This window comes from Podarcis bocagei, assembly GCF_964188305.1.
Source record: "Podarcis bocagei genome assembly, chromosome: 2".
Taxonomy (NCBI): Eukaryota; Metazoa; Chordata; class Lepidosauria; order Squamata; family Lacertidae; genus Podarcis; species Podarcis bocagei.
In genome coordinates this window covers 70,318,285-70,343,526 of record NC_138126.1, presented here as the reverse complement: position 1 = coordinate 70,343,526, position 25,242 = coordinate 70,318,285, and the positions used below count along the sequence as shown (strand labels likewise).

Sequence of the window (25,242 nt, the reverse complement as noted above, 5' to 3'; positions counted from 1 at the left end):
AAGGTTCATCGTCATTTTCACTTCGTAAAGAAACCAATTCTTGAGGGGGCTTTTTGTTAGCGACCTTGAGCAACCTCCTACCGCACTTCAGCCAAACGTTTTAAGCCCCGGCTGAGCACGAGAGACGGGAAGCTGTCCGAGGCCTACCTCCTCTCGCCCAGCCTCGTATGTATTAGATCCAGCACACAGTGAGTCAGCAATCCGAAACCACACCGGGCGCAGGAACCGGAGCGGGCGAGGCAGCAGCAGGAGGTTCCACGTCTCGCGTGTTTGCTTTGCTCGCCTTTGCCACCTCCCGCTTCAAAAAACAAGCTCGCCTTGTTGCCTGCTTTCCTCCGCCCACCTCTCTCTCTGTAGGCCGCGGAGCAAGAAAGTGCTGAGTAATGCTTACACGCGGGGTTTGCAAAGAGAGCTAAACCGCGTTGAGGAGATCAAACCTCCTCCTCCTCGCTCACGAGGAGGCAAACGAGACGCCACCTCCAGGAGCACAAAGCATAATTGGCTTGCCTTCCCCCTCCCCGCTTTAAAAATCATACGACTGACAATGGCACTTCCCCTGTCCTTGGTGTTCTCCTTCCTGAGCTGCAACCCCGCTCCCTTTTGCCCCCCCCCCGCCTCCTTTCATTCTAGAAGCAGCTTTTTAGCGCAAGGGTCGCGCACGTCCCTGCTATTGTTGTTGTTGTTCTTGCCGCTCCTCCCCTGCTTGTCTCCCTGGGTGGGGACTTTCCCAGCTCAAGCCCGCCCTCTTTGCAAAAGCGCCTATAAGAAGCCCGGGGACGAGCGGCGAAGCAGGCTCGAGGACAGAGTTAAAGGAGGCTGCCACGCGGAGCGGTGTCGTCGCGATCAGGTCCGACCTCCCTCCCGCCTTCCTGCGTGAACCAATTCTTGCTGCGCCACTAGATCCAGCTGCTGCCGCCGCCGCCATGGCTCCGATGACGGTGAAGGCCTACCTGCTGGGCAAAGAGGAGGTGACTCGCGAGATCCGCCGCTTCGCCCTCGACTCGCCTGCCCGCTACCTGCCGATACGGGACAAGATCGCCGATCTTTTCCAGGGGCTGCTTCGCAATTCCGCAGCCGCCACGGGCGCCTTTCAGATGTACTATAAGGGTGAGTGGGGGCGGGGGACCATTAACAACAGACCACCGTGGTGTTTTACTTCCAACCGGTTTTTTATTTATTTGTGCGACAGGATCGCTGCAGTAGCCTTGCACGCAGAAAGGAGATTCCGACTAAGCGTCGGGAAGACAGTACGTCTTCAGACAGTTATGTCCGTTTCTGACAGTAAGCTGCTCGATCGCGGAACGGACTCCCACGAGAGGTGGCAGAGTCTCCCTCAATTGAGGTTTTTAAGCAGAGGTTGGATGGCCACCTGTCATGGATTTGAGAATTCTGCATCGCAGGGGTTGGGCTAGATGACCCAGCTCTATAATTCTCTTCCAATTCTATGATTCCATGAAATCCGGCCTGGGAAACTTTTTTCAGTCACTTGATCTCCGGGTCTGGGAAAAGCTTCGCTGTGGTTCAAGGTACCGCAACAAGGCCAGGAAAAAAGGTGTTTGCCTTTAAAAGGCGCCTCTGCTTTAGTGAATTGATAGTCCTAAGGCTTTTCATGCTAGATTTGGGAGGCAGGGCTCTGTGTAGCCGTTATTGCTGCCTGTCGGGCTGAAATCAACAGGTCAAGGTTTTCCAGACTCCGTTGTGCAATGGAAAAGCAGTTGGAGGTTTTGTCAAGTGCCTGTGTGCATAAAAGGCAAAGCTAACAATATATTCTTTGCTCATTAACCTATCATAGTTGTCACGCCCTTCTGCTATACTTGCTCAAACCAGCTCTTAATCTCTAAACGAAATAAGATTTGGAGTTCAGGTCTGTTAGGAAGCAACGCTCCATAGTCTAGAAGCCTTACTTGCTAATGGAAGCTGTCTCTGATAATGTATAAGAAAAGGCACTCTGTACTAGTTCAGAGGCAGTCTTTTCCACAGTTTACTCCTCCAGTGTTGAGGCCTGAGCACTAAAACTGCTACTAGCTATGTCTCACTAAACCTCAGTGCAGTTAACAACCTCAATTCACCTGTTGAGGTTGGGTGGGGAGAGGGAAGACTCTATAGTGTGTGGCTACTCTTTAAGTGCTCCAACTCTAAATCTGGTTTCAGTTGCTCATTTCTAGTCCCACCATGCAATTAACATAGTTCTTGTCATCTCATACATACAAATAACCAGAAACGTGTGGGTGACCCAGTTCTTCCCAACTAATCAGTGCCTGGGAGGATAGACATTGATCAAATAGGAAGGTTCCATGTGGTTCCATCATTGATACTCATACACATAGTGCGGTGGTGTGGAATTTTGCTCTGATATGTATCAAGGGACCCATGGCGTGAAGCTAAGTTATCTTGAATATGCTCTTCAACAATCTGGGTAAAAAGTATGGCAGACAGAGGAGTGACATAAGCAGCAGAGTCTCCACTGCGAAAAGGGGACTGCCACTGCAGGCGTTAATATGGTACTAGCTACTGGTGTCCAAATTTCTGTTTGGGAATTGTCAATGTGTTTCCTGAGGGTGGTGAGATCCCCTTAGTAGTAAGATATGACACGATAGGATATGGAGCTCGCTGATACATCTCATAAATGCTTTTAAAATAAGTGCCATTGCATAACACTGCACAGCTGTAAATATTTGTTTAAGCATGTTTGTACACTTGGGCAGTTGCGTCATACTGGGATATTCCTGTAGCAACCAGAATTTCTTCTAGGGAGCTCCCAGTCCTACAGGTCTTGCACACTTTTCAAAAGAAGTGTTTCTTAAACCACTCATGACTATTGGTATATAAGAGTATAACGTGTGAGAGAGAACTGCACTGTGTATTGTAGTTTTCAGAGGCTGATGTCTGAGTACACAAGAGTGCAGAAAACTATCAGACTGTTGGTCCATCTGGCTCAGTATTTCTTAAACTTACTGGCAGAGGCTCGCCAGGATTTCAGACAGGTCTCCTAGACTTTACAGCAGCATTTCTGCATGCAACGCAGATGCTCTGTCATTCCATTAATTATTACTTCCAGAAGGCAACCTGGCAATGCCTGGGCTTCCCAATTATGAGGAAAGGTAGCAAATGGCTTTTGTACCTGCATGCATATTGTGCGCTGTTTTCAGTCCTGCCTGAAGGTTAGAACTGATTAGCAATGCCTTATTTTTTTGTACTACTTACAGTGCATGCTGCTTTTAAGGTCCTCTTGAAAGGAATGTTGATTCCCATTAAAGGAAACATAAATGAAGGTTTTTCTTATCTCAAGAATCAGGTGCTAGGAGGTTATTGTCTGTTGCTGCTTTCATTAACAATAAAACCTCCATAAAACCTGTCCTGATCTGGCATGATGGGAATTGTAGTCCAAAAACAGCTGGAGGCCACCAGGTCTGCTCTTTTTAATAGCTTTGTATATATCACTGCCTAAAGCATCGGTGCATCTTTACTAGAGATCAGCTACTGGAACAGTAATTCAGTTGGTAGCTGAGAACTGCATAGCTTTTTCAGTGGAAGGTTACATTTCTTTCATCAGAGCTAGCTTGCATTACATAGCCTGCAATATGAAGCTTATTTGCCTTTAGATCTTAATTCAAGTAACTGAATAAAAGCTGTAAATCTGTCTTCTGAAAAGCACTACTTTGCTATGTGAAATAAATGTGTAACCAAAGGATACTTCACCACCCATCCAGATGGTGCTAGGCAACTTTCTTAACAACAGACTTGCATACAGCCCAACAAGAGGAAGGCAGAGTACATATCGAGTCCAACAGTGTTTTCTGCTGCCCTATTCAGAAATTTCAGGATAAGGCTGAGTATCTGCTGTCAAAGTGAGTTAACTGTTGTCAGAGCTGCTTCAAGATCCTAGCTCACAGAGGATCACGCTAGCCAGCGGTCATTAAGTAAAAGTCTTTATTGAATTACAGTTTCCATTCTCACGCTGCTGTCTGCAACTCTACGTCTACTAGCTAGATCGGCGAGGCTCCGTCTGAGTCTCCGCCCCGTGCGCACCAACTTAATATCCTAGCCTTGCTCCACCTTTTCCTCCTGACTGTCCTCCTCTGGGTCCCTCTACCCCCCGGGGCTTCTTCCTTCCGGGATTCTTCTGACGCTGACCCGGACCCTTCTGCCTCCTTGCGCCGGGCTTTAGGACCTGGTTCCCTTTCGGGGCTGCTCACTGCGCCGCCTTCCTCTGCATTTGAACTTGGCGCGCGCGCCCAACCTTCCACTTTCCTCTTAACCGTTTCTTCGCTCCCCGATGGAGGTGTGGCCACTCCTGACTCCTGCCCTCCCTCCTGTGGTGAGCTGCCAGCGCTTCCCCCCTGGCTCCTTTCCTCTTCCCTGCTTCCTGGCGGTGACGCTGGTCCCGATTTCCAGCTGCTCCCCCCTGAGTCTCCTCTGGCTCTATCTTCCTGGGGTGCCTCTCTAGATTCCCCCCTTGCCCTGGCCACTGGTGCTCCTTTCTGTGAATCCTCTGATTCACTGGAAAGACTGGGAGATCTCGGGTCGTCGTCATCACTCATCCTTTCCTCTGTCTCCTCCCCTTCGCTCTCTGTTTCCTCCCTTGCCCGTGCCTCTGCACCTAAACCCCTGACAACTGTGTTCTTATTTCAGATGAAGATGGAGATATGATTGCTTTTTCCAGTGATGAAGAACTGAAGCTGGCCCTGCCCTGTGTGAAAGATGGGATTTTTCGCATTTATGTTAAAGGTAATCTTAGCCAGTTTAGTATTCTCTCTTAACTGCTTTTGACAGCTATCTTGTAATGTATTCTAGTAGTTATAATTTGTTCAAGAGGGGAAAACATCCCTGCATTTCACTACACAACTTAAGACGCAGCTTTTAACAAGCTAGTGTTTCACGAGAATGGCTGCTACAGGAAATATCACTTTAAGGTGAGACTCTATGAACCCCAGTGACTTAATGGGAATTTAAACTGCATTGGTAAACCAGTCTTGAAAACTAGAAATTCACCCAGAGCCAGTACAAGGGTGGGTTTGTTGGCCACTGCATTTAAATCCCTTGAAGTAGACTTCCCCCATTTCTCATTCTACCCTTATTCTTTCAATGACCATTGTTCCAAGCTGTTTTTGACATGTGTAATTTTGTTTTTCAACTAATACCAATGTATAGTTGGAATGCAGCAGCAGTCTGAGGTGGTAGAGCCCATAAACTAGGCCAATAGGAGATTATGCCTTTCCCATAGAAACTCTAGTAAAGGAGATTTGTTGAAGAAGTGTAACAAGAAGCGTATAGCTGATCCCAAGTTTACATGACCAGACTTCTTTGTTGTGCTCCAAGAGGCTTGAAATTCCTCCTAACAAAGCTGTTGTGTACCAATGGGGCACAAGCCACACACTAAAAGAAAGCTCAGTTTGACAGAAGTTGGCAGTTTCATGCTAGATTTCTGCAAGAAATGAGACATTGCCAGACACATGGGAAAGGGTGAGTATCCACCAGAACAGCATGCTAAGAGAGGAATTGTGATAGGCTAAGAGATCTAGAATTTGCCTTCTCTAACTTTCCCCAATATTGGAATTGGTGGTTTTAAAGGCCTGAAATAAGAATGAGCATTTATATTCATAACCTATGAGAACCCATATTTAGAACATTCTTAAATATGCAGAATGGGTATATATTGTATAACCCTCTGCTTATCATTGTTCCCTGCCCATTCCTACCTGCAGAGCAGATGTTGAAACCCCCAAAATTGAGAAGGTTAGAACAGGAAAAGTTATTGGTGGCCCTGATGGAAAACTGAGTCTGGTTTTTTTTAAAAGTCTTAGGATATAATAAAGAAGGCATTTTGCAGACTTGGATAGCAGAGACTGCTGGTGAGCAAAATATATCAATAACAATAATCTCGGGTTACAATAAGAGCCATGCTGAGAAAAAGACTCAGTGGCTACTCTCCTTTGGAAATAGAAAAAAACCATAAGCCATATGTATCTCTGGTAATTGGAACTCATGGATATCTTGTCTGCTGGTACAAACTGTGCCATGAATAACAGTTGTCCTTTTACAACTGTCCAGTTCTGCAGCTCATTTATCTTGGGCATATTTCAGCAACACCCTGTGTTTGTTTCCTTCAGAGAAAAAGGAGCTGAAGCGTGACCACCTGCACCGCCAATCCTGCAGCCAGGAGCGCCCACCAAACATGGTGCATCCCAACGTGATCTGTGATGGTTGTGATGGCCCAGTTGCGGGTGCAAGATTCAAATGCACTGTTTGTCCTGACTATGACCTGTGCAGTACTTGTGAGGGAAAAGGTATCCATAAGGAACATAACATGATCATGTTTCAGAGTCCGTTGCTCCATCCATTTGAGGTAAGTAACATGAGGAAAAAGCAGTTGCCCAGAGGGGGCTGTAAAGATCATCTTGCCGAAGATGAATTGCAACTATTTTCTAAAGCGACAGTTACCCCTAACAGCGTGTTCTTTTACCCTTTAGTGGCTTCCCAGAGGTCGCTGGCTTCGTAAGATGAAACATGGTGTTCCACCTTTTGCATGGATGCAAGGCTGTGGTCACCCTTGTCCTGCCCGCAAGTGTCCAAACCCTGGCCAGGCACAAGGTAGCACCACTTCTCAGAGTGCTGCTCCTGAGCAAGGTATGCGTTTAGCTTTCTGTGACCATAATGGTGGTTGTAAATGCAAAATAAAAAGGCACACTCTGTCCCAAAGTCATTGCTTTCAGGAACTTACTTTTGAATAGATGTGTTCAGGATCTCCTTTAAGAATGCTACATTGAGATAAATCATAATTAGGAGCTAAAAGGAACTGAGTTTGTGAATCCTTTTAACTTTACTGATCAACTTTTCTCTTACAAGATCTATTAGTAACTTTTCCCCCCTTGTTAAAAACAGCTTCTAGCAGTCAATCTCAAGATCCCAATGTCACTTTTCTGAAGAATGTTGGAGAAAGTGTTGCTGCATTTCTGGGTCCGCTTGGTAAGCAGTTGCTTTCATCTGGCTATTATTGCCTGCTTTCATCTATGATTTGCCTTCATACTTGCATGTGAGCTTTCAGAAATATCAAATGGTTTAAGTAGCCTTTTGTGGTTTGATCAATTGGGTCTCTTACTAGCTGCTTTCTGCCACTATCAAAAGGATATGTGTTACAGTACTGTGCCATTACAGTATCTGTCACCTATGCAGGACATGTGGGCCTTCTGTTTAGTTGGCTATTTTGCCTTACGCTTTCCTCCCAAATAGTTTTGTCAAAGTCTTCTAATACTATGGTTAAGCTTTGGGGGGGGGGGGAGTGGTCCTAGCAATAGTGTTTCATTTGTGTTTGTCTTCTCAAATACTGATTGCCATTACATAGGAAAAACATAAAGGCAAAAGTGGGCATCTCCTGGACCTGTGTTCTGATTTTTGAGTTTGTTGAAGGTGATTGTCCTTCAGATGTATGACTGCACTGTGCAAAGGCAGACTATAAATACTTTAAGCTGTTGTAGAGCAATGTAGTCCGAGGAGAAAGTTGGCACTGCAGGTCAGCCAGCAGTAGGTGAATGTTACAGAATAGCTGGCACATTGTCCATCTTCTCTCATATCAACCAGCTATCAGTCTTCACATTCTTCCCAGTGATTGCTCAGTGGGAACATGAAACTTCTGTACACAATTCCTGGACAAGGTTATTGGAGAGCTACTTTTGTCTGACCTTCAGAATAGCAAACCGTTGCCATTCTAAGGGGGAGGGGGAATTCATCCAAGAAGACTGTATTCAAATCCCTAGAGATGTAGATGTAGACAGAAACATAAAGTGATTGCAGATTACCACCAGCTTCCAACTTTTAAATTGTTTTTCTAGGTATTGATGTTGATATTGATGTGGAACATGAGGGACAGAGAAGCAAAGTGTCACCTAGTACAGAACCTAGTTCTGAGAAGAGATGTTCCAGTGACCAGACCGGACCAGAAGCAAGTACCAACAGCAAACCAGCTGCAGATGCAGATACTCTTACAGACCAGCTGCAGGAAATGGCAGTACATTCTCCTGCTACACAGATGGAAGAGGAGAACCTCTTGGCAGAGGTACGAGTATGAAGATTAAACTGTCACTTCCGAAATGTGCAGTCAGTAGGGTAAAGATGTACACACTGTTTACTGTATGCTTGTCACTAAGATCAGCACTGATGCTTTTTATATTAGGAACTTAAATCGATCTTTTGTTTTCCTATGCAAGAGAGTACTAAATTTATTTAGAGATGGTCATGAGTAGTGGTAATCTTCTAGCCTCTGTACAATAACATACAACAGAAAAAATGTATTATTTCCAAAAAAACTAAAGCTGCAATCCTAACCCCGCTTAGGTGGGAGTCAGCCCAACTAAAATCTGAGTATGCATGGTTACTTGGCAGGGCATTCTTTGTTCGGTTTTCCTGGTGGACATTAGGCTCTGAAAAGGCAACATATTGTATATTTCTAGCTTCAGGACTGGGGGCAAAAACCCATGCTAGATATCCTGAAAATAAGAGTATATAATTGAGCAAGAGATGTTTGGTAAGACAGGGTGAAATCCATTATCACATGTGGACTTCCACTTGCACAAGAGGACTTCCCACTGCAGCTCCTCACTTACACTTGTTCTGGAGGGTCTCCCAGTGTTGAGTGTGGATGTGCTGGAGAGGCAGGAGGAAGTACTATTGTACATGTGGAAATCCATTTTTCTGGTGTATGTTTAAAGCCACAGATTAGTAACATCAGCATGTATTGAAGGGGGTAGTTTTAGATGTGAAGCTAGATCTGTAATACACACTGAAGTGGCTAAAATTTTCATGGAAGGTTGTGGTTAGCAATGTTGCATTTGATGTGTTTTCTTGGGCATCAAATGTCTGTTTAGCAGTCATGGAAAATCCTAGAGAAAGTATAATCTGCAATATTCCTTAAAGTGAGGGAGGCAGAGAACTTTAGTGTTGGGGAATTATGTTAGTTGTAGCCAGTGAGCAACATGTATGTGCTATTGATAAGTAACTTCATTAGGTGCGGGTCTTTTAAGGAGTACTTTGTGTTATTCTAAAGCAGGCTCTCCACATTGTCTTTGTGCAATCCCAGGAACCAGCTGAATCCAGCAGCAGTTCAGGGGCAGATGAGGACTGGACCCATTTGTCTCCAAAGGAAGTAGACCCTTCAACTGGTGAACTGCAGTCCTTACAAATGCCAGAGAGTGACAACCCAAGCTCTCTGAATCCAGCTGAAGCTCCCACGAACACAGGACCAACAGGACTGCGAGAGGCCGCGCTCTATCCTCACCTTCCACCAGGTAAAAAAAAGACATTGGAAGGCTATATACAGGTCTGGCATGTTAGGAAATCAAATCCTGTTTGCCTGGGTACAGACTAATATTACATGTTACTTGCTGAAACCTGCATCTCCTTACCCAAGAGTAAGTGCCACTGAACTCAGTGAGCTTATGTCGGGAGTAGACATGCATAGGATTGTATTTGAGTCACATCTCTTCAGTAGTATTATTTACAAGACAAATTGGTCACTTGAACTCAAGTGTGTAGAAAGTTCGTTAGCTGCATTTCAGTATAAGCTTCCATGACAACATACAACAAAACAATAAAACATAAGCCCCAAAACTAGTTTATATGAGCTGCTTAAATTCCCAAGCAAATGTCTTTGCCTGATACCAGAAAGACAAGAACGCAGCCCTGTCTGCAGGTCTTGAGCTGTTCAGGGCTTTATAACCATCACTTGGGTTGCCAGGATAACTTGAAAGATTGTTACCTAATCAAGGTCAGCCTCAGTTGGTCTTCCTATTGGTAACTTTTCCTGATAAAGCTTGTAAGGATCCAGTTGTTAGAGAACACAACCTAGACATAGTCAATTGCCCTCACCATCTTAAAACAGCCAGCTGTGGATTTGCAGATTGGAGATGGGATGTACACAAGGTTGTAGGATAGCTGGGTCAACTAATCCTATTTCTACTTATTTACAGAAGCAGACCCCCGTCTCATTGAATCCTTGTCCCAGATGTTGTCTATGGGGTTTTCTGATGAAGGAGGCTGGCTCACTCACCTGCTGCATTCCAAGAACTACGACATTGGGGCAGCTCTGGATACCATCCAGTATGCCAAGCAAGCAAAAACTTCCAAATAGCACCTGTGTAACTCATAATTCTTAAAGCAAATTGTTAAGGCTGCTGCAACTGAGTAGCCTACCTTTTTATATCTTTTGGCCCCTGCAAGGCTCTGATTGTCGTTCCATATTCTAAGTTCATACTATCAATAAAGATTCACATTAACTTTCCCCGCTTAATTCAGTAGTGTGTCTAATTTGTGGTAATACTTCATATTGCAGAAGATACTTGGTAGGTGCCAGTACTCAAAACAATGGATGCTATCAGGCACAAGTTCTGATAGCTGGTCTGGTTTCTGGTGTTTTTTTTTTACCCTCAGGTGGTGAATCAACTGCAAGCCTTGCTTTTACGAAAAGAAATGGTTTTGGAAACTTGGCTGAGAGGTGGTTTTGCATTTCACATTACATTTGTGGCACTTTCTGTACTAGGGTGTGATGAAGCAGAAAAAGTTTTTAATACATAGGCCTACCATTGTTGTGGTTTAGCCCATGACATGAGAACTGTCACATTCTATGAGACAAGATAATAAACAGTGACACTGATTTATTAACTACAGCTGGCATAGGCAAACTCCGGCCCTCCAGATGTTTGGGACTACAATTCCCATCATCCCTAGCTAACAGGACCAGTGGTCAGGGCTGATGGGAATTGTAGTCCCAAACATCTGGAGGGCCAGAGTTTGCCTATGCCTGAACTACAGTACACATACAAGTTTCAGCACCACCTGAGCCAGCATTCCTACTCCTACTCCAGAACCAGATACAAGAAAATTCCCTCCTTGTATGCAAGAGAAAACAAAGCTAGCCCCCAATTTCGTACTTGAATGCAGAAAAACGCCTTTTTAGAAATTTCTGCCTATACATAGCATACAATGAATACTGCTTTGCTGGTTTTAAAGTCTTGTCCCGAAACCACATTTTTCACCACAAATGATGAACAACATCATAGAAGCCCTACATGCCAAAGATATTGACAAAGTATTTGAGTACAATCTCCTTTATTATACAACATAGCTCTGTGACTTAGGTCAGGCTACAGTTTATTCTTCTAAGTCATCTCACATAGACTAATAATGATAAAAAAGTGTTGGGAAGAAAAAAGAGCATTTAAATATCATCATCAAAGTCATCTCCTGTAGAAAAGAGGTTTCTATGCAGATTCTTTGAATCTGAGACACTAATAAGAGTATTTAAAAAAGGGGCAGATTGCTGTTCAGGCAGTCTATTATGCAGTTTTTCTTGAAGATGAACATTAGTCAAAGGAGGAAAGTGTTTCCCTCTACCCACAGGTATGTCAGCTATGGGAACATGTTCAATGTTGGAGAACTTTTGCACTCCAGCTAGTGGAATGGATGCATGATGCCAATTACAGGGGCTGAAGGTTGCTGGCCTTTCAGCACTTGTCCCTGCAGCAAACGTTTGGACTGGCGTTCCCTGCCTTTCTTGCATCATGGCAGTTTCATTGCCACTATTACAACTCTTACCAGATAAAAGGAATTTCTCCCACTTTGAAAGTCCAGCAGCTCTTGACTCTGAATCTTTATTCTTCTGGCACATCGGATGCTCTTTGACAGCAGGAATCCCATTTCCAGATGTATCATCTCCACAGGTATTTTTAGCTACTATGGCTGAATCTTTTCTGTTCTATGATAAAAAGCAGGAGACTGAAATAATCGGAAATGCCAGATTGCAAATAAGTAAAGTTACTCTATCTGATGCATGTGTAGCTCTTTTGCTCTGTTGCACACTCGGCTAGACTGCATGGGTTGGTCTGTTCTAAGGTGAGTAAGTAAGTAGTCGACCTATCTGCAGGAAAGTAACATGCACCACAGGTGGTGGTTCTGTTATTAAGACAGAACATTCTCCTCAGATTCAGAAAGCAACTGCACAGCTTGCTAAGCAGCCTTGCTGAAGCAGAACCAGCATTGGTTTCTGCAAGGGAAGTCCAGTTTTACAAACCTATAATGAGTTATTTGAGAGTTTCACCAAGCATATAGAGGTGATCTGGTTGATATAATGTACTTGGGCTTTTAAAACACTTTTGACAAAGTACCTCACCAAAGACTCCTGAGTAAGCTTAATGGTAAAGCGATGAGAGGCTGTTTTGTGGATCAATAATTGGCTGAGTAGCAGGAAGTAGAGAATAGGAATCAACAGACAGTTCTCTGAATGGACAGATGCAGAAAGCAGAGTCCTTCAAGGATTGGTATTGGGACCTGTGCTTTTTAACTGGTTCATAAGGGATCTAGAGTTAAGAGTGAGCAGTGAGGTGGCCAAGTTTGTTGATGATATTAAATTGTGAGAACAGGATGCTGGACTTAGGCCACAGGCTGATCCTGCAGGCTTTTCATGCATTTTTAAAGTTGATACTCATTGACAATCCAGCTCTTCCATAGCAAGGTTAACACTGCATCCTGTACAGATGTACACTACTTACATGGTGGGGAAAAAAATAGAGTAGGGCCTCATAGAATGGCTGTAATAACAGGCCCACTGCACAATAAGTAAAAAGCCAATTCACTGGCTACGAATACTGTAAAGTTGATTTGTCAGGTAAAAGAGTTGGTTAGGATATGTACAAACACCACCTTGTGCTTTCAGTGAGGCTTTGATTATACTGAAAGTGCTCAGTAAGCTCTACTCATTTGGTAGGCTGCTTTGAGAAGAGCCATGGTAGTTAGGCAGATTTGAGTTCTACCCATTTCAGCAACAATGCAGGGAATACAACAAGAGTGAAACTTTTATGACATTTAAAAGAGGGTCCTGTAATACTATAAAACATTAAGTATTTGCTATCTTGGAAAAAGAGCGATACCTCAAAATGTAGGACATCCTTTGCAAATCCAGAAGCTCTCCTTTTTCTAGACCCCTGGGAATCGTGTAAGCTGGTCTTCTGACACTTCCTAGCAGGTGCAACAAGATTAAAAGTGGTCCAATGAATTCACACAGCATCACGGAGAGAAAAAAGCAAGTACCTTTTAGATGAACCTTGTGATTCAGTTATAGTATTCTGGCATGTTCAAACAAGGCACCATTACTTACTATGCAAAAAATAAGAAACTACTACATATCCACCTTAGTGTGTTCTTGGAAGAGTGGCTCTGTTTTTCTGTATGCACCATTATCTCCTCCTCATCTTCCTTCACTTGCTCTTCACATCTTCCATCAAGATATTTAGTCCAGCGGCTGACCAACTTTACCTTTTCCTCCTATAAAAATTACAGAATGTCTTATCGAGAGTCCTAACTCACTATCCATTTCAGACTAAATGCTCTGTTGCTTTCGTGATCTGTTTTAATCACAGCAAGAAACCGGATAATGATTATTTTTATTAATACCACTGCTGCTGCTACTGTCCAGACATCTCAAGTACGGTACCAAGAAAAGCTGAATTTGGTGAATTATGCAAACTCAGATGCATTTGTTCTGGTTTTGCTTGTCATGGGGAAGGACAAGAGATATGCAGGACCCTAGATGGTTTCTAATTAGTACCCCAGGCTTCTAAGATTTCAATAGGATCTGCCTGTGTTTATTCAAGCCCATCCTCATAACTATTTAAAATGAAAGCATGTATGCTCAGAGAGCTTAATTCTGTACCCAATCTAGAAGAACTGTGTTCCACACATTTTTCTGTGTTCTGATGAACCATGACCTTTACACAATCCTGCTAATATGCAGTAAAAACAAAGGTTGCCCAATGTCACATGGAGAAATGGGTCCTTACTTAACTAAACAAATGGATAAATTACTGTTATAAACGTTTACACAAAAATAAATCTTGAGAGTATTGGGGGGGGGAGTCAGCTAAACTCATCTCTTTTCCTTGATTTGTATTTTAAGGGCTTGTGACTGGTTGTCCTTCAATTTTGGCTTTGAAGATACACTTTATTTAATACAAAGGGGTTTACCTGCCTGCCCGAATTCTCTTCCAGTTTAACTATTGTGTTCTCACCATCTCTCTTTATTGGTTCTTCTATAAATCTGAAAATAATCAATGCACTTAATGTTATATCACTATATAAATGTGTGTGGTTTAGAGTTCATATGTACTGAAATGTGAGCACAAACTGCAAAGCATCAGGTCTCTCTCTCACCCACATGATCAAGGTGTCTCCCCCGCCAGGTAAGTATAGAGGTAGAAGATATCACACACTATCTGCTGATTTCCCCCTTGTATACAACGCCCTGAGGAAAATTGATATCTCCAATTCTTAATTGGATTCCTGGTCAATCTGCACAGAAATGACAGTTGAATTCCTAGCGGATAAACATCTACAGTGGTACCTCTGGTTGCGAACGGGATCCGTGCTGGAGCCCCATTTGCAACTTGAACAGAACACAACCCGTGCCTGCGCGTGCCCCGATTCACCGCTTCTGCGCATGATGTCATTTGGAGCGTCTGCACATGTGCGAGCAGCGAAACCTGGAAGTAACCCGTTCTGTTACTTCCGGGTCGCTGCAGGATGCAACCTGAAAAGATTTAACCCGAAGCGTCTTTAACCCGAGGTATGACTGCATATATTACACAAGCGGTAACCAAATTTGCACAGTTCCAGCTATTGAACGCACTCCAATTTTAAAATTTAATGTTGTAAATTTCTTTTATGTTGTAAATTGCTGCAGGCTACGTTTTACAATTTTAGAGGAAAGTTTTCCTTTTATTTTCTGTCATTCGTTGTAAAGACCTTTGGCTATATACAATAAAAACTGACTTGACTCTCACCCACATCCACACCTTTAGAAAATGCAACTGTGGTAATTAATAATTGTTAATAATGGAACAAAGGAAATCTGATACAACATGCAATGAAAAATGTTAAGATGGTGTGCATAAATCCCGCTAGCCAAATCAGTACCTTTGGTCTCAACAAAACCTCAATTACTCCAACAAATAAGTTTAGGCAGCTGGTCTAAAGGATTGTTTCATATTTAAATTGAAGTGTTGTTGACAGTTCCACTCCTTGATCATAGTAATCATAGCATTTTAAACAGTTATTGAACCTATTTCCACAGAAGCCAAGTTTAATGGACATCGTGTCACCTTTCTGAATTTGGAAGTTTGCTAGTCCAGATTGGAATTAACTAAGTGGGAGCAGAAGCATTATTTTAATCACATTAAATCTTTGCACTGCAGTTGACAATTGTAGAATTGCTGAACATTTCTAATTAAAATCCATTGGGTGATAGATGTACTCAGAAGATACCCACTGAAATTAATGGACTTAAGTAATCTTAAATCCACTAATTCCAATGGGTCTACTCCGAGTATGACTTTGCTCGATACCACCCATTATATGTAATTTAGAATGAAAATTATAATGCAAATGTATACAGACACAAAACAGCAAATAATAAGTTAATACCATACCTAAGCATTTCCGTAGGTCCCTGCTCTACCTGTCCTTGTAGCAAATTGAGTTTTTGTACATGGCGCCTGCAATCAGATCCAGAACCCTGACCAAAAATCTAAAGTAACAAAAGTTTTGTTAACACTTATTTTCACAGTTCTTTAACGTTATATTGGCAAGGAAATAGCATCATAGCTATATCTGAGAGGTCCTAGTCCCAGGGACATTACTTAATAATGGGCACTTCCTGTTTGTAAATCTGACATATATACAGCCTTTTGCTTTAACAAACTTGCACTGTACATCTTATCACTCCACACTTTAGCAAAGAATGCAGTATACTCTTCTTTGTGTACGTTAACCTCCACATAGTTTATATAATCAGAATAATTACTACGACTCCCTTCTTCCAATACATGTTTTATAGTAGCTCTCCTATAGTACTATATTTGGATCACATTTTTTATCATCAACATGATAACGTATTAAAATCTCTTCTAGTTGAGGAGGTACCAGAAAAAATAGAAACACTCCACTGCTTAACCTATTTTTAACACCAGATTATGTGAACAGATTCCTATTGCAAGATAAGGAGATTTTTTAAAAAGAGATTAATGTGGGTAACATAGATTTCTAATACTAATACAGCAAAATCCTATTCATGTCCACGCAGCAGTAAGCCCCACTGAATCCAATGAGACTTGTTCCCAGTTAAGTATGTGTAGGATTGCAGTTTGAGAATCTGAGGAAAAAGAATCCACCTACTAAAATGCCAGTTCATTGATAGCAGGACTTAAATAAAGGACCTGTGGGTACTCACCTTTAGAACTGACTGCTTTTCATCACATACTTTGCAATTCCATTTTTGGCTCTTTTTGATCTAAGACAGAATTGCAGATATAATTCATTAATAACCCACACAATTACATGGATGAAACATTCACCACTGTGCATGTTTCTGTAACTATTCATCGATTTTCAATAAAAGCCAAGTGTGTATTTTAAGGGGCTCAAGAACAGGTCTATGATCAGAGTGCTGTGTGTACTGTGTACTTATACGTATATCAGAATTGTTTATTGTAGGTTTCTGTTCCTTCCCCCCCCCTTAGTATTCTTTTGTAATAAAAAAAGTATATCAGAATTGTGCACCTTCATTTGAACTCTTCAACCTGCCTGAATTATGTCAGCAAAGTTAGTTGTTATTGACTTGCTTAGCTTGCCTAACTTACTGTATTCTCACCGAGAAGAATGCTTACTTTTCCATCCAGTAAGTACTAAATACCACATTTGTGTGGCAAAATCATGGAACCACAGAACACCTGGCCATAATTCAATCATAATCCATAGATTTAATGGCCGAGGGAATCACAACTCTTTAAAGACGAAATGCAACAGTGACCATTCTACAGATTGGGGCATGTGCAATGCAGGCTACAGTCTGCTATAAGCCACATCTGACTGCCTTGCACTCATTACATTTTATGCAGCCCCAAGTCCCTCCCAAAGCTGTTCCATTCTTCCATCCAATCAGCATTTGTTCCTTCCTGCTTGTTTCCTCCTTAATTTTGGCCACAGTTAAAACTAAAGCAAGACTATCTTTAGTCTGGAAAACACATCCAGAATAATACTGTCTCTTTTTGCCTAATCCACTGCTAACATGTGGCCCCTGGCGGATTCCGTCCAAGGTAATGTGGCCTTTGACAGAAGAAAAGTTGCCCCACTCATGCTTTGACCAGGGAGCAGGAGCACTGCAGAATGGCACAGTGGCAGAATAAATAGCTGCAGCTGGTTCAAGTCAAAGGACATGGAATGGCAAATTTAAAAAAAAGGAGTTTCTAGCCCAGTGGTTGCCAAGCTTTCTTCCACGTGGACCAATTGAAAATTGTAGAAAATTGGCAGGCCAATTAATGTTTCTGCTTGTTGCAGCAATTGGTAATGTGCTGTGCTAAATGCTGTTATGATTTTTAATTGTATTTTTATTGCTTCTTTTATTTCCTATTTCATGTGTTACTGTATCACCATAGAATTCAAATTATAATACAATAAAATACAATATACAGAAGCAAAATAAATACAATTAAAAAACAATGCGAGTATCTAACATGCAATGGATGTGCCATTTCTCATCTTCAAACACAAATCCAGAGACACCACAGATCACCTAAATGAAGCTCATGGACCACAGGTGGCCTGTTGACCAGTTTGGGAAACACTTGCTGCAGCCAGTGAATGATGCACAGTGATTTGATAGTACCCCAATAACACAAGATGCTGGTTTTTAGTACTATATTTATATTTAGTACTATATTTATATTTACTTAGAGACCACTGGTCTCTAAGAAAGGGTAACACCTCCCCCCGCCCTGAAGTGGACCATTTTGGTCCACTTCAGACTTTCAGACCTGTAGCAACAACCTTTGTGTAACTGTGGTCAATGCTTTTTTGGGGGGGTGAAGGGGTACACATACCCCTAAACATGTTGAAAATCTTTGTACTTTTGTCCATTTACTGTATTTATTTTCCCCGATTTGAACTATAAAATGGTGATTTTCTTGAGTCAAAGTGAGAGTAGCCCTAAACGTGTTTGTTGTGGGTTTTTTTGAAGGTAAAAAAAAGCACTGACTGTAGTGATGGAAATGCCCAAGTTTGCCCTGAAGGCAAAGCCAGCTTGCAAAACCTCAACTTATGTCTGTTGACCTTTTGAATTACTTTTAGCGTCTTGTATGGGACTAGATGACTCTTGGGGGTCCCTTCCAATTCTACAACTCATCTGTTCTGTGAGCCGGAGGAGGACAGAGCTCGGGTTCAAGTAGCCCGCGCGCTCCAGCCCGCAGGTCCCGCTCCCGCGTGGCCTCACCTGCTGGACTTGGAAGACGTTGCAGAAGCAGCACCTCAGCACCTGAAACTGCTGAGCCATCAGGGACACTGCTCTCAGTCAGCGCAGCTTCTTCACTCGCATGGGAAAGAAAAACACACACCTTCCATCTCTCCCAGGGGGCGAGAGGGACTGACAAGCGCCTCAGCAGCAGCACACTTCCCGCTAAGCCCAAACATTTGGCGGGAAATGGCGCGCGACGCGCAGATAGGTTCCTCCCCCCCCCCATTTCCTACGGCTTTTCATTGGCCTCGTGCAGGATCTAGTTGGGATGGGCGGGGACGAGGTTCCTCCATTAACTAAGGGCTCCCCTCGAGAGGCAGAGTTGTTTTGGCCGCGGAGTCATTTCCTGGTTACCTTTGAACCCTCCGGCGGCGTTTGGGGGGGTGATAAAAAGCAAAACAGCTGTGTGCAGGAGGCAGCGAGATATCCAGGATTAATTAAGTAGTAATGACGAGTCAGACACGACTAATCGACTGAACAAAAATGAGTATTATTATCCCTATTTTACGGGTGGAAGGGACGAGGCTGAGAGATGGGGTGGGTCAGGAGACTAAGAGTGGCTTATGACAATTATCCTTCCTGTAGACTTTATACCCAGGTAGCAGGGTCCCAGGTTTTCCCCATTCCCCTCCAGTTTATCAGAGCAACTGATTTCATGCATCCTTTTTACTTTGTTTATATGCCATCTAGTGGGCAGAGTGAAGATTTGACATTTCTTTACATCCCAGTTTGTGAGGCTGGCACTATTTTTGTAAGATCTCTGCTTTATAGGCTTACATACATATGTTCTTTTCTGTACATTTGATGAATGGTAGCTGCATGTATCAGCTGGTTCTGCTGAAACCATCTGCATTTGAGACGGTATCAAAATGTTATGTCTAGTGGCCCATTTCTGCAGTAAACTCATCACTTGATGCTGCAGTCATCAAGTGAAGGGATGCTTGTGTAGTAGCCACAAGCAATTCCTACAGTCAAGATGATTCAATGCCATTAAACATACTCAAGGTCTTCATTACAGTGCTATTTTTCTAGAAAAAGAGGTGCCAAAACTCAACATGAAAACCTCCCTCATTCTCTTATAATGGCAATGGCACCCAATTGAGACGTGCCGGAACTGAGTTCCAGTTGAAAAAAAGCCCTGCTTCAATAGCTTGCAAGTTTTATTTCTACGCACACAAGAAAACTTCAAAATTGCTTGTGTCCCCCGATCACATGGCTATTCATTTCACGTATTTTTCCCAAAGGCCATTGTAATGCATATGAAAAAATGAGGAACTGTGGAAGAGAACAGGCATTTTTAAAAAATGGTCCTGAAGTTGAAATAAAGGAAAAAGAAGTCTTATGTGTGATTCTGTTCATTTATTGAATACATGATTGATCAGACAAAAACCAATGTAAAATCACATGTATTTGTTTTTTTAAAAAATTACAATAAATTACTGAATTAGTAAAAGCTCTCCAGGTGCATAGCTAAGAAGACAGTCTTAAAACAAATACTGGTTGTGAATACATACAGAGTACGCCACAAAATTGTAGTAACACTGGGTATTGCACCATGTGGTGTGTTCCTTGTATATTCCAAGGTCACTCTTGCTCTTTCTGAACTGCCAGTATGTTCCATATTCATCACTGGTCCAACAACAGCCACACACTAGCATTCACACTGTTTCAATGGTGCTCATATGATTAAGTAAAATAATTATGCAATGAGATGAGCAGGTATACAAATTTAAACAAATATAATAGTGCTTCTTTAGAGTGAATGCCTTCCCATAGGGAAGTTATCAATCCCAAAATGGAGCTCCAGTTTTCCTCAGGCCTACAACTGATTCTCAGAGCACAGATCTCATAACCACACTTTATGCCGCTGGAAAAGAAGGTTGTCTAAACACCACACAACATTATAAAGCAGGTAACAGACACTGTTTGGAGGGTACAACCAGCAGGATTCCTATGGTGTGGAACTTCTGGACCAGCATGTAGCCAGTAGGTTAGTTGGTTCAGATAAACTGGACTAATCTCTGCTTTCTGCTTAGTCCTAAAATGTGTACACACTTGCATTACTTGAGCCCAGCACACACACAAAAGCAATAGATCCACTTTCCACCATGGTGAGAAACAGATCAGATAAGCAGCCTGTACAGTGATGCAAGTCTTTTATGATAACTAGCTTACTGGTGTAGGGGCTTAGATCTTCCACGTTATTATTAACTTCTTTAAACCCCACATTTCTGAGCCCTTGTACCATCAAAAATTATGAAGTAAACACTCTAATGCCCCAAAGCACCAAGAATTCCGTTCTTATCAGTGTCTTGCAATTCTCAGGATTTTTGGATTCACTTTGCCCTCTCCAGTCTCCATAACTTTTGCAATTCTCAGTGCTGCTTTCCCCCCCCTCAGGGAAATTAAAACAACAAAAAACAAAAAAAAATACATGGCACTGAAGAGTTAAAACTGGGCTATAACATACTAGGATGCATCTTTCTTGGGCAGTGTTGAAAACCACATGCTACTGTGATGGTATATCATCTGGGATAGAAACCAGCTGTCCCAAGACACTGGTACATTCTAGCGGCAGGATGCCAGGCGTAACAGAGCATAACATCCTTTACCTCTGACTAGTTACTGCGTAGCTTCTAGGTTCCTAACAAGGCTCTCTCAGGCAGGCTGGGGGTCTCTACATCATTTTGATACATGGCGTTAAGGTCACAGGGAGACAGCCAAAGATACAGAGGAAGGAATTCAAGCTAGGCTGCATTTCTTGTGAGCAACTACCAAGGAACCTAAAGCAATGGTGTGACTGAAATCAAGCTTCATTAAAGAAAGATAGGGAGAGGCACACATGCATAATTTACCATAGTAATTCTAGGCCACAGAGGCTATTAGGTTCTAATGGCTTTCATGCTTTTGAGAATGTAATGTAAGCACAGCAAGCAAGGTGTCCTCCAGGGAGGTATCTATACCAAAGAGTCATTGTGATAAGTCCCTTACTCAGCTGAAGTGACTTTAATTGTTGGGTAGTTGTAGGTGTTGGTAAAAAACAAAAAACAAGTATCCAGCTATCTGCCAGTTTTCTAGTTCTCCTGCCTCTATTATTTACACCTCTCTCTTGAGTTCAGCCTGATACTGAGGTAAGTTCATAATCACTGGATGCACTGAACTGCCTCTCCACTTTCTTTTGTTCCTTGATCTTCTGTGCAACGTCAACTTTCTTCTCAAAGTAGTTTACCAGTACTGTCTCTGTAAGCATGGAGGCCAAGATCTGTTCAAAGGAAATGGACCAGTCTGTGTCAACGGTACTGCCATATCGCGCAGCTGAACTGCCAGCCTCACAACCGACCAGCACTGTATCGTCTGCAATATCTTCGCACTGCAGAGAGCCTGTGCTGACCATGGAGTATGAAGACATGGACATATCGTCTTTAGTTTCATCATCTGAAAACAGCTGTATTGGAGATCCTGGACCCTCACCACCTCCATCTACCAAAATCTGGTTTTCCTGTTGCTGTTTCTCAACCTGAATGTCTCCAGAAGCCTTTTCTTCTGGAGTAGCTTGGGAATACTGCTCCACAGTTGAATTCTGACTCTGGTCAGATGTTGGAGACTCTTCTTCACTTACTGGGTCCTGAACGTTGTTTGCTTTTAAGTCATCACCTTTCTTAGCAGGCTGGTGGGAGAACTTTTTGCCTACCTCTCCAATGCGCAGGAGAAGGCTGGCAACGGTGGCAATGGCATGGTACAGCTCTTGCTCCACGGGGTCTTCACTGAACATATTGTAAAGTGTCTTGCAGAGCTCTATAAATTGCTCCTTGAAAAGAGACAGATGCACATTATAACAACTGATTAGAGTTTAGGTGCAAAATATTCAAACTGACAATGCTGCAAAACAACAAGCTGACCAGTCATAAATTCAAATAAACATTTTTTTATCATCTCAAGCTAACAATCATGCTGACAACACAGAAAATGTTCCAAAATGTAATGCATTTCCACTTGAGATGTGCACTAATGTTTCATATATGAAAACGGAATGCAAAGAACCAAAATTAGCTGTCTTTTAAATGTTACCAAGTTAACTTGGCTAAAGTCCACATTTCTAAGGGTTGGGGAAATCCCATTTCCACCTGTCTGCTCATGAAGATGTGTAATGACAGTAGCAGACAATTCCTCCTTGGGTGGTGCTGAGGTAGGCAGAAAATGAAATACAGGCCCCCAGCCACCCCACCCGCTTTCTTTCCCTAGAATGTCCCTGAGCTGCACCACCCAGAGGCATTTCTCTCAGCAAAAGAGAGTGGCGATGGGGTACCAGGAGCTCCCTGTCTTGGCCAAAGCAGACATGGTCTTCTTCTCTGTTTCTTGCATTTTATCCTCCTCCAGCAATCAGCCACATATCACTGGCTTGGCTAAATCAGAGAGCACAACCCTTCATGAGGATGTCACCCATGCCAGTCTTAGAAGAGCTCTCCTTTATTGCCTGGTAAAATATGGTACAATGATAAAACCACCAACCCTTCTGGCTCATTCAGTATCTTAAATCTAGGCAAATACTATTCAGAAATTCATCTTAAAAAGCATAACAGATCTTAAAATAAATTCCTACCTGACTCATTTTAGGAAGATCTTTGATAGTTTCTTTCTTGGAATCTTTTTCCTTGGCCCAAATTCGCAGGTGGTATCTGTAATCTTGGGGACTGGTGCCCTTTTCCTCTGAAAGGAAAACCAAATCAGCATAACCAACGCAAAACTGTATGAAGATGCATTTTATTGACTTTGGTGACCTTGACATAGATTTTGAGATTTATTTTATTTATTTTTAAACTTTCTGCTATAATATGCTGCTTCAAACTGGCAGCAATAAGTAAAAGTTCTGCTGAGGCCTGGAACACACACCAAACATAACAAAACTGTTCAGAGGACTATTAAGACTTGTTGCTCTAAAAAAGGCATTTTATTCTATGTTAAAGGGAAATGTTAAAACTAGGAAACGAACCAGGTTGAGGTTCTGGGGAGAGATAATTTATGAGTCACAGTAAGGAAATCGCTTCTCGGCCTTTTGGCTAAGATCAAGTGTAGAACAGTAAGGAAATGTTGGGATACGTCAGCCATTACAAATAATAATTACCTTGGTCTTTGGGGTTCCCATCTCTTGGTGCTTTCTCTTCCTGCATAGCTGCTTCTAATAAAACAGACAATAAAGTAGTAACTACTTTAAGAGAAGTACATGAAACAAAAGATAGCAAAATCATAGAACTGTAGAGTTAGAAGGAACCACAAAGGTGATCTAGTGCAACCCCTGCAGGAATCTTTGGCCCAACATGGGGCTCGAACCCACAACCTTGAGATTAAGAGTCTCATGCACTACTGACTAAGATATCCTAGCAGGATACCAAGCACACTGAATAATATATAACAAAGCTAAGGGTGCATCCATAATTTGAGCAATGGCTCTGTTGTGTGTAGACATTGGACACTCATTGTGTTTTATATAGATGTACAGCCTTTTCTTATAGATCAACCTCAGAAGAAACCAGCAGCATGTTTATTACAGAACCAAGATGCACAAAGTGCTGATCGGCCAGAAAATTGTGAAGTCATTTTCCTTAGTCCTCAAAGCAATTTTTCAAGTTTAAAAACCAATCCTACTTTAAAAACAACAACAACAAAAAATGAAAAGGGGAGATGAACATACATTAAATTGAATAAATGTCAAACTAGTGTTTTAAAAATAAAATTTTAAATAAGGTAAACAGTATGACTGAAGCATTTGAATAAGCTTTCAAATTATTGACCAATATGTCTGCCAGCTGGGGGAAAACCTCCCAATGAATTCTAATTTACATGTACACACCCAAACACCTTTGATCCTGTACTGCTGGTGGTGGGGGGTGGGCTGGGGGAGCAATTCATGGTAAAAACATACACTCAAACAAACAAACAAAATATTTTATTTTAAAATATTTCAGTTTAACTCATCTGCAATGGTAGAAATCTGACATAAAATGTCATAAGAATATATCAGTTATTTGGAGCTAGCAGCAACATGGTTTTTTACTTTAGAAAAAAATGACTACAGTGAGACACAACAGACTACTGGATTGTAAAGTTATAAAATATGTGGAGTGAGTGTGAATTAAGAGAAATTTGTTTCTCTGTTCCTCAAACTACTGGAACTAAAGGTTAAATGAAATTAGTTGATAACTTGCTAAGGGCAAATAAAGTTAATATTTCTGCACATAAAACACAATAACATGAGATTCATGGCCATAAGACAATACTCACTACTTAAAGTGTTAGAAAAAACAGGAAAAAGATAACCAGTGCTATAGATAAACAACTTCATTTGTGGAATGAATCTTAATTAATCAGACATTGTGCCTTTTCTAGGTCAAAAATCTGTGCAGTGAATGTGGTATATATGGAGTTAGAGGAACTGATAATAGATTAAGAAAATAAAGCACGCTTGTTATGGTGACAGCTAGGTAGCTTAATCTATGATATCTATCTATCTATCTATCTATCTATCTATCTATCTATCTATCTATTTGAAATTATAAACTATTAATCAAAAAATCCTTAAGCAGTATACATAAAACAATCATCAATATACAAATAAAAGCAGCAAAATTTAAAAACAAGTATGCATAACTAAATCGTATGTCTGGATAGGCTTCCTAAACTATTTTTTTAAGGCATCTGAAACAATATGTGGGTGCTTGCCTAATGTTGACAGGGAGTGAGTTCTCTAGCACAGACCACAGCCAAGTGGTCAAACATGTAAGGAAAGGACAAGGAGATCTCTAAATAAAGGGTTGCCAATGCTCTTAAGGCCTTTGTATGCCAATAAAATTAAGACCTTGATTTTGCTCTGGTAGCAAGTTGACGGCCAGTGCTGATCTTTGAGCAGATGATCTCAC

At 42.0% G+C, this 25,242-nt stretch overlaps 3 protein-coding genes across 5 annotated transcripts in view; 1 reads left to right on the top strand and 2 right to left on the bottom strand.

Annotated features, from left to right (window-relative positions):
- Nucleotides 1-764: 764 nt before the first annotated feature.
- On the top strand, nucleotides 765-10,282 carry SQSTM1 (sequestosome 1). Its single transcript, XM_081180782.1, has 8 exons — nucleotides 765-1,107; nucleotides 4,633-4,728; nucleotides 6,111-6,346; nucleotides 6,471-6,627; nucleotides 6,883-6,966; nucleotides 7,830-8,053; nucleotides 9,074-9,281; nucleotides 9,963-10,282. Exons 1-8 carry the CDS (start codon nucleotides 924-926, stop codon nucleotides 10,121-10,123), a joined length of 1,350 nt encoding a protein of 449 aa, XP_081036908.1. The 5' UTR covers nucleotides 765-923; the 3' UTR covers nucleotides 10,124-10,282.
- MRNIP (MRN complex interacting protein) lies at nucleotides 1,114-18,689 on the bottom strand. Of its 2 annotated transcripts, XM_081180781.1 has the most exons (8): nucleotides 18,308-18,682; nucleotides 16,271-16,330; nucleotides 15,471-15,568; nucleotides 14,011-14,083; nucleotides 13,178-13,311; nucleotides 12,918-13,005; nucleotides 11,587-11,746; nucleotides 1,114-1,735 (listed from the first exon to the last, which is right to left on the bottom strand). In XM_081180781.1, exons 1-8 carry the CDS (start codon nucleotides 18,365-18,367, stop codon nucleotides 1,728-1,730), a joined length of 681 nt encoding a protein of 226 aa, XP_081036907.1. In that variant the 5' UTR covers nucleotides 18,368-18,682; the 3' UTR covers nucleotides 1,114-1,727. The 2 variants fall into 2 exon arrangements, with proteins under 2 accessions (XP_081036907.1, XP_081036906.1); XM_081180780.1 differs by lacking the exon at nucleotides 1,114-1,735 and having other exon boundaries at nucleotides 11,084-11,746; nucleotides 18,308-18,689.
- Nucleotides 18,690-19,667: 978 nt separating this feature from the next.
- Nucleotides 19,668-25,242, bottom strand: part of TBC1D9B (TBC1 domain family member 9B) — a 37,695-nt gene continuing 32,120 nt past the window's right edge. For both annotated transcript variants that reach the window (XM_081181164.1, XM_081181165.1), the window contains 3 exons: nucleotides 23,451-23,504; nucleotides 22,929-23,035; nucleotides 19,668-22,136 (listed from right to left, as the gene is read on the bottom strand). In XM_081181164.1, the coding sequence (XP_081037290.1) occupies nucleotides 21,444-22,136; nucleotides 22,929-23,035; nucleotides 23,451-23,504 (854 nt within the window). In that variant the 3' untranslated portion in view covers nucleotides 19,668-21,443. The remainder of the gene's footprint in view (nucleotides 22,137-22,928; nucleotides 23,036-23,450; nucleotides 23,505-25,242) is intronic.

What these genes read in the sequence shown, in the direction of transcription:
- MRNIP (XM_081180780.1), bottom strand. Translation starts at nt 18,367, where the DNA reads ATGGCTCAGCAGTTTCAGGTGCTGAGGTGCTGCTTCTGCAACGTCTTC. An exon ending in ACGTCTTCCAAGTCCAGCAG is followed by an intron (nt 16,331 to 18,307) that starts GTGAGGCCACGC and finishes ATTCTGTCTTAG; the next exon opens with ATCAAAAAGAGCCAAAAATG. An exon ending in GGACCTACGGAAATGCTTAG is followed by an intron (nt 14,084 to 15,470) that starts GTATGGTATTAA and finishes GATTATTTTCAG; the next exon opens with ATTTATAGAAGAACCAATAA.
- SQSTM1 (XM_081180782.1), top strand. Translation starts at nt 924, where the DNA reads ATGGCTCCGATGACGGTGAAGGCCTACCTGCTGGGCAAAGAGGAGGTG. An exon ending in CTTTCAGATGTACTATAAGG is followed by an intron (nt 1,108 to 4,632) that starts GTGAGTGGGGGC and finishes TTCTTATTTCAG; the next exon opens with ATGAAGATGGAGATATGATT. An exon ending in TTTTCGCATTTATGTTAAAG is followed by an intron (nt 4,729 to 6,110) that starts GTAATCTTAGCC and finishes TGTTTCCTTCAG; the next exon opens with AGAAAAAGGAGCTGAAGCGT.